Genomic DNA, 15,368 nt, shown 5'->3' with positions numbered 1-15,368 from the left:
AAGGTCAAAGATGGAAGAGTTACCAGTCAAGTGAAAGGGGTTCAAGTGACGTTTGATGAAAAGAAGCTGGGTGACATCCTTGACATCCCTTCTAAAGGGTATGATGACTACACAAGGCAAAGATGGCCAAGTCTGGACTCCCTTCCTACTGCCCTTGCAATTACTAGGAAATTCTGTGATGTCACAGAAGTGAATGAGACCAAGGTTAAGAGTGAAATGAAGCCATGGCACAAAGTCATGTTTGAATTTGTCAACAAGTACTTACTGCCTAGGCAGGAAAGAAGGCACATTGCTAACTACATGGACTTGGTTTTGATGGATTGTCTTGAAAATGGAAGGCAGATCAACTGGCCTGCATTTATTATCAAGCTACTGGACATGGTTATCTATGGCTCCAAGGCCCATGCCACTCCTTATGGGTTTATTCTGACTATTGTTCTTGATCGTTGTAAGGTGCCACTAAAGAAGTGGGAAATGGCCACAAGCAAAAACCATTTTGGAATCAACACTTTGATTACTTGTGACTATGAGGTTAATACCATTCCCAATGAACCTGGTTCATCTAAAAAGACACCGATCAATAGTAAAGTCAGAGCTTTAGTGTAGGAGAATGGGGCAAAGGATGCTGAGATAGCTAGGCTGAAGGCTCGTTTAGCAGAGGTTGAATCTGAGAGAGATGCTCTCAGAACTGAGGTCACAAAGGAAAATGAGAAGAATGATGGCATTCTTCAAGACATGATGCACCTTCTCCAAGCCAAAACCTAACCCTCTAGTTTTTCAAAGCCTTGAGTTCTTTAGCCTTCAGTTCCTGAACCTTGTCTAGACCTTTCAGTGACCCAGATTAGAGATTTTTCTTGTTTTGCTCATGTTTTGAATGTTTATGTTTCTTTTTATGGATTGTGGCAGAATCATATTCTCTATCAACGAAGTTTGCTATTTTTGCTCTTGTTGACTGTTTATATTTCATTGATAGTTTGAATATGTTTGGTTGATTACTGATGATTGATCCATAATTGCACTTGCAGTTGCCCCAGTGGCCATGAGTAATTTTTAAAATTTGAGAATCACACTTTTATTATGCAACTTTTCGATGATCCCAAAAGGGGGAAGAGATATTGTGCTTTTATTCTGAATAAGTGATGTTTATAACCTAATGAACCTGGTCCTTGATGATAAGTGAAAAACTTCTAACTTTGCACTGATGATTGAGCTGAGTTCTGACAGGGCCTAAGTGAGTGAAAAGCACAGAGTTTGTCATCATCAAAAAGGGAGAATTTGTTGGCCCAAGTAAAGGTGAGTTTTGAAGACTCACAAAGGAACTCAGACATGGACCAGGTTCATCCTAGTGAGGCACAGATATGGTCAACTCAAGCATGAGAGATGCACGTGAAGGAGATAAATCTAACTTACCAGAAGTGATATCTCCTAATCATGATCGAAAAGGTTGCATATTGGATAAGGAGAAAGACTCTTTACACAAAGAGAACACGATTTAAGAGATGGATAGAGTTAGAGGATGAGACCAACTAGAACTCTTCCACCAAGGAAGAGTAGCATCCGAATTCTAGTCAATCTCTATTTACTAACTCCTTAATTATCAGTGTTGTTCTCTTTTACAGATAACACACATAAGCAGAAGTAAAACGTGAATTGAGAGTAAAATAGCAAGGCAATTTTGCGAGTAATTTGTGTGTGATTCAAGCGTGCAAAGTTAGAAGTTTTTCACTTATCATCAATTGTAGTTCCAAGAGTCTGTCTTTTATTCTAGTTCAATTGTAGTAGGTGTTTTCATATTGTACCTTTCAGCTTATCTAGAAGCAATTATATTAGGTACTCAGAGTTTTCAAGTTAGAGTTAACTTGAAGTTGTCGCAACAGTTGAGGTTGTGTGCTTCAATGGGATTAGAGTTAATCCTAGGTTTACAAAAGAGTTTTTGTAAATGCGGTTTTTGGCTCAGTGATTTTAGTGGAGAGTTTGGGAAAATCCTACTGGAAAGTAGGTCGTAGTTTTTTCACCTTTTGAGCCAGGTGTTTTCCACGTAAAATCTCTGTATTCTTTAATTTCTGTACTTATTATTCCGCAATAGTAGTAGTTGGAACACGTAGAAGAACTAGGTCTTTCTATAATCAGGTTAAACGAAAAATTGGGCACCACACAAATTACCCCCTTGTGTGACATTGAAGTATAAAACATCACGAACGCTGGTAGAAAACCAAAAATATATATGGATGCAGTAGGGAGCAAATCCAGGTTGAAACGTATGAAAATCCGAAATTGTGGAAATTAACTGTTGCTGTACTTCAACATGAGGAACAACCACAAATGCATAAAGTTCAACCTGACCATGCAGTTCAAAGTAAGATCTCTAGTAAAACTTTAGGTACAAGTTGACATATACCGCATATTCAAAGCACAATAACATGGCATGTCGAGATTCCAAACAAGTACTGCTAAAGGTATAAAAATCGAATTTCCACTTTAAAGCTTACTTGGAAGTCTCAATGCAAAGCATATCCAAGTACTGAGAAAGGGAAACAAAAAGAAAATAAAGTGATAAAAGATGAAATAATTTTCTGAACCAATCAAGTAGAAATCATTAACCTTTTGGTAACTTTGTATTGAAGAGGTTACGGAAATACATCAACAACATGTTATCCTTGCTTAATTGACTTGCTTCAAAATTCACCTAAAAAATAGTTCTAAGCCGAGGGTATATTGGAAATAGCTCCTGTGTCTTCACAAGATAGGAGTAAGGTTTGCGCATATGTTATCCTCTCTGGACTCTACTTGTGAAATTAAATTGGATTTGTTGTTGTACTTTTCCTCCAAATCCATTGAGTTTCATAGAGAAAATTCAATTACAAACAACTAATTTAAAATTAATAAAAACAAAAGTGTTACCCTTTTTTCATCTTCAACTAATTAATCGAGGCTATTTTGATTCAATCCCTAAAAATTGATTTTGAAACCTATTTTGATGCACTCATAGAAATGGAGTTTCTTATCCGGTCAGATTCGAGCCATGTACCATATGAAATATTTTGAAAATTTTATTTAGTTTCTCCAATGTATAAAAAAATACATATTAAAAAAAGTTACTACATTAAACTCAAATCCATTTGATATATTTCTATCATTTCCTTTCTTATCTTTTTCTTTAAAACAAAATTCTTGCTGATCTTGAAAACCTAAATTGTTCTTTTCCACAACCAGAAGAAAAGCAAAAGGTTTCCTCATGCTCAAAACTGAAAATAAACAAAAGATAACGAAAGAAAATAAAGAATCCCAGAAAAAGGTGCTTTGCAGTGGCAAATAGGTCATTATCCCTTATTAAAATATAACAACGTCAACTTATATTATACGGCAGAGAAAGATTAATTAATAGAGTGACTGATTAGGAAAGAAACTTACTGCCAAGAAAATGGCATAGAAGTGTTGAGAGACACAATATATTAAAAAACCAGCAGAAATATATACATTTAATAAAATATAATGTTTTATATATATATATATATAGTTAAAGTAAAGGTGTCTAACGGGCCGGGTCAACCAGTTTCCGGACCGGCCCAGATCGGTTAAAACGGGAACCGGCCCGGACCGGTAGAAGGGCGCCGGGTGGGGCTGGATTATAGGGGTAGGGCAGTTTGTACCGTTCACTTTTGAACCACCGATTAACCGGACCGGTCAAACCCGGTCAACGAACAATACTGTTCATCCGGTTAACCGGCCCGGCCCAGACCGGTTTAACGGTAACAATTTTTTTTTTAAGCTTGGACCTCAGATTTTAACCGTTGGCAACGGTCCATTTCACAATATAGTCGTTGCCCAACGGCTGAAATTGACATTTAGCCCAATTTTTAGGTTTTTTTTTTAAAAAAAAATTAACCCCCTTTGAAAAACTATAAATACACCCCATCTCTTCCTCATTTCTTTACTCATCTCTCAATTCTCAATCTCAAGTTAAATCATTCCTCGTACTTCTAGAGTGCGCTCATATGTTTGGGAACACTTTGAGGTGGTAGAAGAAAATGAAGAAGTTCAGAAAGTAAAGTGCAAGAATTGTGGTCAAGTCTTAAATCTTCGTTCAAAGTCTGGTGCAGGCAGTTTAAGGAGGCATATAAAGAATTGTCTTAAGCGTCCTCCGGAAATTCGTATTTAAGTTGATTTGAGATAATTTGTGTTATTTTAAAATTATTAGACGTATTTATGCTTAATGTTTTAGTTTGTTAGATTAATTTGAAGTATTATTATGCCTGAAAATTTAGTTTTACTATTTTTTTGTTAATTTACTTGTTAAATGCAAACTTCAATTTTGTAATTTTGAAATAAATGTAGCACTTGCAATTTATAAGTGCAATTTTTTTCTATCTTCATTGTATTCTTTATATTTTTACTTTATATTAATATAACTTACAATAATTATACAAATATAAAATACAAAAAAAAAAATTAAAAATAACAATAACCCGGCCCGAGCCTGCCCCATAAACCCGTAACCCTTACGGTTCAATTTTTACCCGAATGAACCCGAACCCGTTAAACCCGCTATGCCCTAACTCATAATCGGCCCGGACCATAACCCGTACGGACCATAACCCGGCCCACCCGTTAAACACCTATACCATAAAGCTTACGTTCCAAGTCTAAAGGGTCTTCACTTAGCCAGAAGTTGCATATGGTTATGTAAAAATTGAGTCATATTTTGACAGGAATGTCAGATACATACAGATTAGTGGGCACTCAACAACTCTGTTTGTCTTAACATACAAGCATTTCCCTTAGCTCACTCAAGTTCTGATGTTCTCTTTGTTTTATCCTCATATTATATACATTATATATCTCTACCCCTTCTTTCCTTTGCTTCACCTTCACTCTTGTCTTTCTAAGTTATATTTTTAGTTTTGCTTTTGAACCAATTGACTAAGCATTTTTTTTGTAATACCAAGAACACAACTTTTTCCGTTTGTCTTCATGCTTATTATAGAATAAGTTGTTGTTTTCTTCTCAAATCTATGTGGGTATTTTCCAAGATCAAATCTTTACTAGGTTTTAAGTTGTTTTATTGAGTAAATTCCAAAAGAGACTCTTAATTTGAGGTGTTTTCTTTATTTGGCTTTAATGGATGTTTCTTGTGATCTTGAAATGGATGTCAATGGTGAAGAAATCTTTATTGTTGATAAGGTAAATTTTCTTTCTTTCTTTCTTTTAGCTTTCTGTCTCAAGCTCTGCATTTCCTCTCCCTTTTCTTTTTTTGTTTCTTTGTCCAAATGATATCTTGTCAATTATGTTATTCTGTTTTTAGTTCAAATTCTCAGTTCTTGGCTTGTTTTCTCCTCTATTTTCTCCACACAAAAAAAAATCTGTGCGCAAAATTGTGTGAAGGCAGGGTAGCACACTATCTATCCAGACCCTACTTGTTGGATTCCACTGTATTTGTTGTTGTGTGCAAAATTGTATTCCCCCCTCCCCCCAAAAATGGTGTTCTGTTTAACTTGGCTTCATTTCTTTCCATTGTGTGCTACTGTTAAGTTCAGAGATCATTCTCCTTCATGTTTATGTGTTGTCTTTTAACTATATCTACATTATTGTCTTTAACTTTTCCTACCCATGTTTAACCAAAAATTAAATTCTGTACCTATATTATTGATAAGTGGGGCTAAGTTTGTATTACTCCAGCTTACTTCTTTTTCTCCAATGTGACTTGTAAGCTCACCGCCCTTCGTTTTTGTATGTTTCCTCGCATTTATTATTGATATTATTATGAGGTTTAAATGTTCTAACCTCTTTTAAATTTGGTTCTTTCACATCTTTTTAGAGTATGACCAAAAAGGTTGCTCTCATTTCCACTCATTACTGTGCTTTCCCTACTTTGGCTGGTACATCACTGACTTTTTTCCTCAATTCCTCTCCCCAAATTTAATTTGGTATAACGACCTGTCATCATTCTTTTTGGAAATTCTTTAGATTATTCCATTAAATTTCTGCTTTTGTGTGGTTTAATTTAATGCCCTTCATAAGGTTCTTAGTATTCTGAAATAATTGATTGATAAGTCACTAATATGCTTGTGTTGTTATCTGATTGTGTTTTGTTATAAATTTGTGCAGAATGTTATATGTTCTTATTCAGGAAGAATAAATAAATTATTTGGGAAAACAAAACGAGGGACAAAATATTTAAAGGTGATATTTCATGATTTCCCTGGTGGAGCTGAGAGTTTTGAGCTCATTACAAGATTCTGTTACAACAAAGGGAAGATTGAGATAAACCACATTAATGTTTCAACTCTGTATTGTGCTGCCTGTTATATGGAAATGGAGAAATCTGTATCCGGAAACCAAAATCTATTCGAGCTAACTGAGAATTCGCTTGCGGATATAAGGTATTGGACTTGGTCTGAGCTTCTTGATGCCTTAAAGCAATGTCAAAATTTGATTCCTGTGGCAAGTTCTTCAGGTGTAATTGATAAGTACCTCGATTCTCTTATCGGGAGAGTTGCATCTTCCTGTGAAACCAGTCCTTGTCCGTCGACTTCTTCTGCTGACAGTTCTGGATTTCGGTTGTCTTGTGATTCAAAAAGTACAGAGAGCTTTAAAAATAGCATATTTAGGGCAACATGGTGGTTTGAGGATCTAGCTGCTTTCGAGCCCTTTTTGATCGATATTTTGGCAAAGCAAATGGTATCCAGAAATCTTGATCATGGTATTCTTAGTAAGTTTTTGTTCTATTACCAAAAATCAAGATTTGCATCGGCCAAAATAATGGATGAGAAATGCAAGACGATGGAGACAGTTATCGAGATGCTTTATTTGCTAGATTTAAGCTGCATTTCCTTCAAAACCTTATTTGGAATGCTTCGAATTACTCTGAATTTGAAGATAAGCAAGTGCTCGAGGAACAAGTTAGAGAGCATGATTGGTTCCCTGTTGGATCAAGCGACTTTGGATAACCTGCTGCTCCCATCACCAGTTGGATCAAGTTATTTATATGATGTGAATTTAGTTCTTAGGTTGCTGAAATCATTTATTAGCAAAGGGGCATGTTGTGTTCCATTAACACGATTGAAGAAAGTTGCTAGCTTGATCGACTTGTACATAGCAGAAGTAGCTCCTGATCCATGTCTAAAACCTTACAAGTTTCTTGCACTGGTCAAATCGCTGCCTGAATCTGCTAGGGACTCATATGATGCAATCTACCACGCCACGGTGATGTATTTTGAGGTAAGCTTAAAGAACAATACAATTTCTATATAATAGTCATTCACTATAAAAGCCAAGTTTTTTCTCAAACTGGTTTTCATGTTATGTTATAATATGTCCTCTGTAACAGCACTTTACTATAGCAGCCAAAAAATATCGGAACAAATGAGAGGTTGTTAATTGTTGAATGGTCTTCAACTTTGTACTCGTTTCTTTGTATTATAAAGCTTATTTAAACTGATACAAACACATATATTCACTAGTTCATGTTCAAGAATGTGGCAAATTATTTAGGCATTGTTCCAAAATGTAGATGGTTGATCGAACATTGATGATCGATGAAAAATTGCAGGTACATTCAGGGTTATGTGAAGAGGAAAAGATGAAAGTATGTAGTGGACTGAAGTATGAGAAGCTGTCAACAGAGGGTTGTAACCACTTAGCTCAGAACAAGAAATTCCCTACAAAATCTGCTGGACAAGCTCTCATCACACAGCAAGTGAGGCTCAAAAGCTTGCTTCAAGAAACCAATCAAGCCAGTCCTTATATCAATTCGCCTTGTAGTTTTGTGGAAACAGAAAATACAGGTAAGGAAGATCAGCAGATCGTGCTATACGCAGGAAAGCTGGATCTTTCGACTGAGAATGAGAAACTTAAAGTACATTTACAAGGTATGCAATGTAGAGTGCTAGAATTGGAAAAAGTTTGCAGGAAAATGCAAAATCAGATGGCAAAGATGTTGAAATCAAGAGTATCAAGCCATAACAATGCAAGATCTTTGCCTAGGCTATGTTCTTGATTGAGATAATAAATCCAATCATTCTTAAGTATTTACTTTATTAATGTTATTATGAATGTGTGTAAATAGAAATTAGTGGTTTGTTTGAATTGCAAGAGTACTTTTACCCCACCACTTACTTTTCTGGCTGTCAATAGTAGGGTGATTGGGACTAATCAATTGTTTTACAGAGTATAAAAGTTTGGCTGTATATAAACAGAAACTGAAAAAAACAACATGGTAGACATGCAGAAACTGTTTGAGCATATATAGGAATAAAAAGGAAGAATAATTGAAAAGCTGAATTATAATTTTGGCAGAAAAAGAAGTGATCATTCCCTGATATTTGTGCAAGAAGGGATGATATAAGGTAAAGTCACTTTCTATATCATTCTCATATTGAGACAATGGCGTGTTGCTAGTTGGGAAATTGGTAAAAGAGAATCTCCTAAAGCTGAGAAGTTTCAATCAAAGATCTGAATTGTCCATTCATATTCTTCCCACATTGCAACCCCACTGCCTTTGGTGGAGGGCAGCATTTGAAAAAACACAGGGAAAACAAAATAAATAAAAAGCAATATTTTGTCAACAGATTGTGAAAAGTGAGTTGTAGATCTTTGTCTGATTGTATAGTTGATGTATATCTTTTGTGAGTGCACTGTCTTTTCAACATGTATATCTAGGCAACTTGCTTTGTTGGACAAGCTGATTATTCATATTTCGTACAAATTACCATCAATACAATTCTCCATCCCTAAAGCAGAAGCAATTTGTTTAAGTCAACTTAGTAGTTGACATGCAGAATATTGTTAATATCATTTGAAGTAGATAAAAAGAGTAACTTAGGGTTGTGTGAAACGTAGCTTGACCAATTCAGGCGAATATTCTTATCGATAATTGTAATTTAATAGTAAAGCAGTATTCCCTACAGAACCGACCAACTGGGCTAGGCGTCAAAAAGCCGTTATTAACCAGTAGCCTAACTGTCCTTAAACCTCTTTTTAGATAGATGGGCCTCACCTCTAATTTAATCTAGAAAAAAACTTAATCACCTCAATGCATTTTTGTAAAATTTTGATCCCCACTTATACGTTTCAATCTTTTTGAAGTAATTCTTTTTTGTTTTGCTTAAATATATTAACAATAGGACATGCAACGTATGAGATGAAAATTTTGGTGTATGAATATAATAAGAATCATTCACATTTTCTTGTGTAACTCTTGTAATCTCATTCTGTTTTCACGAGAAAAAACTGCAGTAAAAGAAATAGTAAATTCAAGGCTCAATACAATATTGTACTTGAGTCCCATTGTTTAGCTGTAATAAGCCGAAAGGATCATGTTTTATTATTGGCAAAGATCATTTTTAGCTCGCGACCGAAACTATTTATATCCTATAGGCACAATAGTGTATAAAATTCATATAATCTTTTATATATAACACACATTTCTGGGTCCATATTATCAATATCTCCATATAACAAATAGAATTTTTTTATCAATTACTATTATCAATATCAGAAGGATCTTTTTAAAGAAAAGTCTAGCTTTAACAACGTTGGTGATTTTTTTTAAAGAATTAATCCAAATAGTCTCTCATCCAAGCGCTTAAACTAAAAATATACCTAAGTTATATACATAACTTAGGTATTATATGTTTATAATTATGTATAATCAATGTATAACCTATGTATATGATTAGAAAAAGTAAACAATAAATATGACACACTATTCATATAAAGATCTCTCTTTTTACTAGGTAAGTTTGAGATATATTACATGAAAAATTATTAAATATTTAATGGAATTTGAAGATAATATATTTTTAGTTGTCGATTACAAGAAAGTGACAAAGAGTTTACTGGGGTGGGGGATATCGGTTGGGCCGTGTTTAGCCCAACATACCATGAGATGAAATGTATTCTATCAGCATCGTTTAATATCTTGTGTGGGCTGGATGAAGTACATAAACAGCCCTCAAAGTAGATGATCTCGAATTTTTGTCCCCACTTGTCCTATGGTCGGAATTTTAAGTTAAATAAGTTTTGTCCCTCGCTTGTCTATGGATAATTTTTTTTTTTTAACCTTGAAGTTCTACCTATGGACCAAAAGGGGATCAAAAGTTAAAGACGGTTTCTGTAATTTTTGGGTGTGGGCTGAAGTTACATTCAGAAGATTTGATACGTGGCTACTTCTTTGAATATCTAATGTGGGCTGAAGTTAGATTCATCAAGATTAGGCCCATGGACTTGGCTGTTTTCTAATTTTGCCCAAACTACTAGATTGGGGTGAAATTCAAAAATAATCAAATTTAAAAGTGATAATTGAAAAATAGGCACAATTTTAAAAATAATCAAAATTTAGTCATTTTTTATGTAAAGATAAATGTGAACGAAAACATTGTTAAAAATTCTGAAAATATTCCAGCATAATATACTGGAGTTCCAATATAATATAGTACTGGATTTCCACCATAATATACTGGACCTCCAGCATAATATACTAGACTTTCAGTAAAATACATTGGTCCAGCATAATATGCTCGAAGTTCATACACAGATGTTCCAATCTCCAATATACGATGTTGGAACTTTCCGTTTGTTGGAGTTCCAGCATATTATGCTGGAAGTTCATACACATATGCATCAATCTCTAGTATATTATGCTGGACTTTTTCGTGTTGCAGTAAAATAGTGGTTATTTTTCTATGACTTTGCAAATGCTGGCTATTTTTGAATTACCAGTCCGAAAACTGATTAGCTTGTGCTATTTTCACCTAGATTGGGCAAGACTGATTAGGCCCTTTACATGCCTGATTTTTCACCATTTTAATTTCAATGTATATCTCTTAGTAATTAAGGTTGTACAATAAGGAGTACATCTGTATATGGCGACAATATCATTTCTTTAGAGGACGATGTACTAATATGGATAAAAATGCGCGAAATAAAAGAAAATGGTTCCTTGCTACCTTCCAAATAAATCACAAACTTCTGTTATTCGCATAGTTTCCTTTATCTCATTGGGGTTTTGGCGAAAGAAGCTAAACTTATTCATAACCGGACAGTGCGTTAACTATCGGTAGTTAAAGTTAGTTTGTTTTTCATTTCATTGCGCCTTTACATTTTCGTTTGTGGTTTACCTTGAAAACTAACAGCCTTTACCATATGGATTGTGAGCTGAATACCGGGATTTAAAAAACTGTTGACAACGGAAGCAGATGAATTTAACAAGCTTACATTTGATATTGTACGTTAACAAAAGTAAAGATATCATCAGCACCATATAATAAATCTCTCAGTTCCAATTTACATGCATGCTCTAATAAACTGTCATATTTCTAAAGTTAGAAATCCTTGAATTGCATTGTACGTTTAATTTGCTCTTGAATGATATTCTATTGTATGAATGATGCTGTACGTGTGAGATCAGGAAATTCAAATAAATATACTCAGCCTATACGTCAAAACTCTTTCCTTTTTCAATCTTGAACTTCATAAACAGAAACGGAGGCAGTATTAATCTTTACTGGGAAAAGGGTAAGAAAAGCGCGTTGGATGGGAAAGTGACATAGTATTCAACAGACTCACGTGTAGTGTGTGGATATTTGATTTTCCCCCAAAAAGCCGTCGCCGCCCATACGGCCATGCCGTCTTTTGATCACGTGAGCTTCACCTACATTTCGGACCTTCTATGTCTTCTCGATCACTACTTCCTGGGCCAAACAATCCAAGTTTCAAAACTCTTGATGCCTATAATATTGTGAAACAACCAGTATTAAGTGATCCTTTGCTATTTGCAAATAGTTAGACTACCTCAAGATTTATAGGAGTTTTTCATGTAGTACCTTATTTCAGGAGTCTAGCCTTGTATTGGTCAAAATCTGACCGTCACGGCCGAGTTGACCAATATCCCGCCCAAGTGACCGGGCGGTAAAAGATAACATAGCCCACTCTACATCCCATTCACAACACTCGTCAAGTCGGAATGAGCAATGTCTAAAAGAATGACCAAGGCACACTTGGTGCGAGAGAGCGTCGGGCCAAGTAAATGGCAATGATGCCCTGACTATATATAGTAGGGAAAAACCCTTGATTAAGGGGGGCTCCTTTCTTTTCTCTCTCCCAAGCTCTCCTCTTGTAATCTTCATAGGAAAGAAGTAATCTGCAGAAGAACATGTAAAGCTATCTCTCCCATCGATTGATGAGAGTCACAATGTTGAATTTCAATAAGATCGATGATATCTCTTTCATCCTATACTCTGTCTATACTATTAGCTTTTTGATTTGGAACTTATTATGTCTGACAAAGATTTATCCCTTCATTTTCTTTGATTGATTTATTCAAAAAGGTTCCGATATCTTTTGAGTCAAACAATTTGGCGCCGTCTGTGGGGATTTCTCAGTGAAATTTCCTAGTCTCTCCCAGATCAAAGATAAGAAATACGATCACCCACCAAAAAGAGCGCTAAGGTAAAACCAACCCACGCAGGACAAGGGCGCAGCACGGTAGGGGGAGGAGAGCCGAGTAGAATTACCAAATTTAGAAATCCTCGCCCCATCAACCATCGAAATGCAAAACAAGACAAACAACGTTACAAACCTGTTCTCCTCCATCGGACCACCGTGTGGAGGTAAGGAAAGTATCATTTTAACTCACTTTCTGCTCTTTGCTCAAGCAGGAACACAAAGGTCGCGCGGGCGAACGAGTAAAGAAACATCTCAATTAAAGAATGAGAAACCATTGCAAAACAACTGAAACACTGCCTGCTGGTGATGCCTCCAAGCCGGAAGGTAGGAGTCAGACAAAGAAACTACAATGTGTGCGCAGAACGAACCTAAGCAAGACAACAATGTTTCGTATTCTCCGACGTTGCACCCTCTAATGCAAGCAATGTCAAACGAACTGGGATTCCCCCAGCAAACGTTTGATTCTCCAAAAACTGGGACTGACGACGGGTTACTATTTCGATAAGTTCGAAATAAGACCCTTTAAGGCCAAAGGCCTTCGCCAAAAAGAAGAGTTTAACCTCGATCGAACGACGATGAGTTACTATTTCGATAAGTTCGAAATACCACCCTTTAAAGCCAAGGGCCTTCGCCAAAAAGAAGAGTTCGACCTCGATCATACGACGGCGGGTTACTATTTCGATAAGTTCGAAATAACACCCTTTAAGGCCAAAGGCCTTCGCCAAAAGAAGAGTTCGACCTTGATCGAACGGCAACGGGTTACTATTTTGATAAGTTGGAAATAACACCCTTTAAGGCCAAGGGCCTTCGCCAAAAGAAGAGTTCGACCTCGATCGAATGACGATGGGTTACTATTTCGATAAGTTTGAAATAAGACCCTTTAAGGCCAAGGGCCTTCGCCAAAAAGAAGAGTTTGACCTCGATCGAACGACGATGAGTTACTATTTTGATAAGTTCGAAATAACACCCTTTAAAGCCAAGGGCCTTCGCCAAAAAGAAGAGTTCGACCTCGATCGTACGACGACGGGTTACTATTTCGATAAGTTCAAAATAACACCCTTTAAGGCCAAGGGCCTTCGCCAAAAAGAAGAGTTCGACTTCGATCGAACGACAACGGGTTACTATTTCGATAAGCTAGAAATAACACGCTTTAAGGCCATGGGCCTTCGCCAAAAAGAAAAGTTTGACCTCGATCGAATGACGATGGGTTACTATTTCGATAAGTTTGAAATAACACCCTTTAAGGCCAAGGGCCTTCGCCAAAAAGAATAGTTCGACCTCGATCGAACGACGGTGGGTTACTATTTCGATAAGTTCGAAATAACACCCTTTAAGGCCAAGGGCCTTCGCCAAAAAAAAAGAGTTCGATGTCGATCGATCAACGACGCGTTACTATTTCGATAAGTTCGAAATAACACCCTTAAAGTCCAAGGGCCTTTGCCAAAAAGAAGAGTTAGACCTCGATCGAACGACGGCGGGTTACTATTTTGATAAGTTTGAAATAACACCCTTTAAGGCCAAGGGCCTTCGCCAAAAAGAAGAGTTCGACCTCGATCAAACGACGACGGGTTACTATTTCGATAAGTTCGAAATAACACTCTTTAAGGCCAAGGGCCTTCGCCAAAGAGAAGAGTTCGACCTCGATCGAACGACGACGAGTTACAATTTCGATAAGTTCGAAATAACACCCTTTAAGTAAGAAGAGTTCGACCTCGATCGAACGACGACGGGTTACTATTTTAATAAGTTCGAAATAACACCCTTTAAGGCCAAGGGACTTCGCCAAAAAGAAGAGTTCGACCTTGATCGAACGACGACGGGTTACTATTTCGATAAGTTTGAAATAATACCCTTTAAGGCCAAGGGCCTTCGCCAAAAAGAAGAGTTCGACCTCGATCGAACGACGACAGGTTACTATTTCGATAAGTTTGAAATAACACCCTTTAAGGCCAAGGGCCTTCGCCAAAAGAAGAGTTCGACCTCGATCGAATGACGAAGGGTTACTATTTCGATAAGTTTGAAATAACACCCTTTAAGGCCAAGGGCCTTCGCCAAAAAGAAGAGTTCGACCCCGATCGAACAACGACGGGTTACTATTTCGATAAGTTCGAAATAACACCCTTTAAGGCCAAGGGTCTTCGCCAAAAAGAAGAGTTCGACCTCGATCGAACGACGACGGGTTACTATTTGGATAAGTTCAAAATAACACCCTTTAAGGCCAAGGGCCTTCGCCAAAAAGAAGAGTTCGAACCCGATCGAACGACGACGAGTTACTATTTCGATAAGTTCGAAATAACACCCTTTAAGGCCAAGGGCCTTCGCCAAAAAGAAGATTTCGACCTCGGTCGAATGACGACAGGTTACTATTTCGATAAGTTCGAAATAACACCCTTTAAGGCCAAGGGCCTTCGCCAAAAAGAAGAGTTCGACCTCGATCAAACGACGGTGGGTTACTATTTCGATAAGTTCAAAATTACACCATTTATGACGGGTTGCTATTTCGATAAGTTTGAAATAACACCCTATAAGGCCGAGAGCCTTCGCCAAAAAGAAGAGTTCGATCTCGATCGAAAGACAACGGGTTAATATTTCGGTCGAACATCCCTTAAGCCACAATTCATCGCCAAAAAGGAAATGTGAAATATTCCTAAGGTCAAGGACTATCAGAAAGTTCAAGAAGATCGGGACTCGCCGCGCGGGAATCTATCTCGCACTGAAATCACGCAAAATGAAAACAAGGGTAGAATACAAGACAAATAACAGCGAAAAATTCTTCTTTATACAAAGTCTCCGCGCAAATGGTCGCAGATTACATAAGGCCCAAGTCAGTATAAAAAAACCAAGGGGAAAAAGAAGAAAGGAACAACGACAATCAATTACGAATAAAAAAACAATAACAAACAGAAAATAGATCAAGATCACTA

General features: G+C 36.7%; 1 protein-coding gene across 2 annotated transcripts; it reads left to right on the top strand.

The window, feature by feature from the left end:
* Window positions 1-4,864: 4,864 nt before the first annotated feature.
* Window positions 4,865-8,107, top strand: LOC107800335 (BTB/POZ domain-containing protein At3g22104). Of its 2 annotated transcripts, none has more exons than XM_016623490.2 (3): window positions 4,865-5,181; window positions 6,106-7,218; window positions 7,550-8,107. In XM_016623490.2, exons 1-3 carry the CDS (start codon window positions 5,119-5,121, stop codon window positions 7,994-7,996), a joined length of 1,623 nt encoding a protein of 540 aa, XP_016478976.1. In that variant the 5' UTR covers window positions 4,865-5,118; the 3' UTR covers window positions 7,997-8,107. The 2 variants fall into 2 exon arrangements, with proteins under 2 accessions (XP_016478976.1, XP_016478977.1); XM_016623491.2 differs by lacking the exon at window positions 4,865-5,181 and adding an exon at window positions 5,737-5,876.
* The last annotated feature ends 7,261 nt before the right edge of the window (window positions 8,108-15,368 follow it).

This window comes from Nicotiana tabacum, chromosome 10 (assembly GCF_000715075.1).
Source record: "Nicotiana tabacum cultivar K326 chromosome 10, ASM71507v2, whole genome shotgun sequence".
Lineage (NCBI taxonomy): Eukaryota > Viridiplantae > Streptophyta > Magnoliopsida > Solanales > Solanaceae > Nicotiana > Nicotiana tabacum.
The sequence above is the reverse complement of the archived record's forward strand: the minus strand, read 5'-3'. Positions and strand labels throughout refer to the sequence as shown.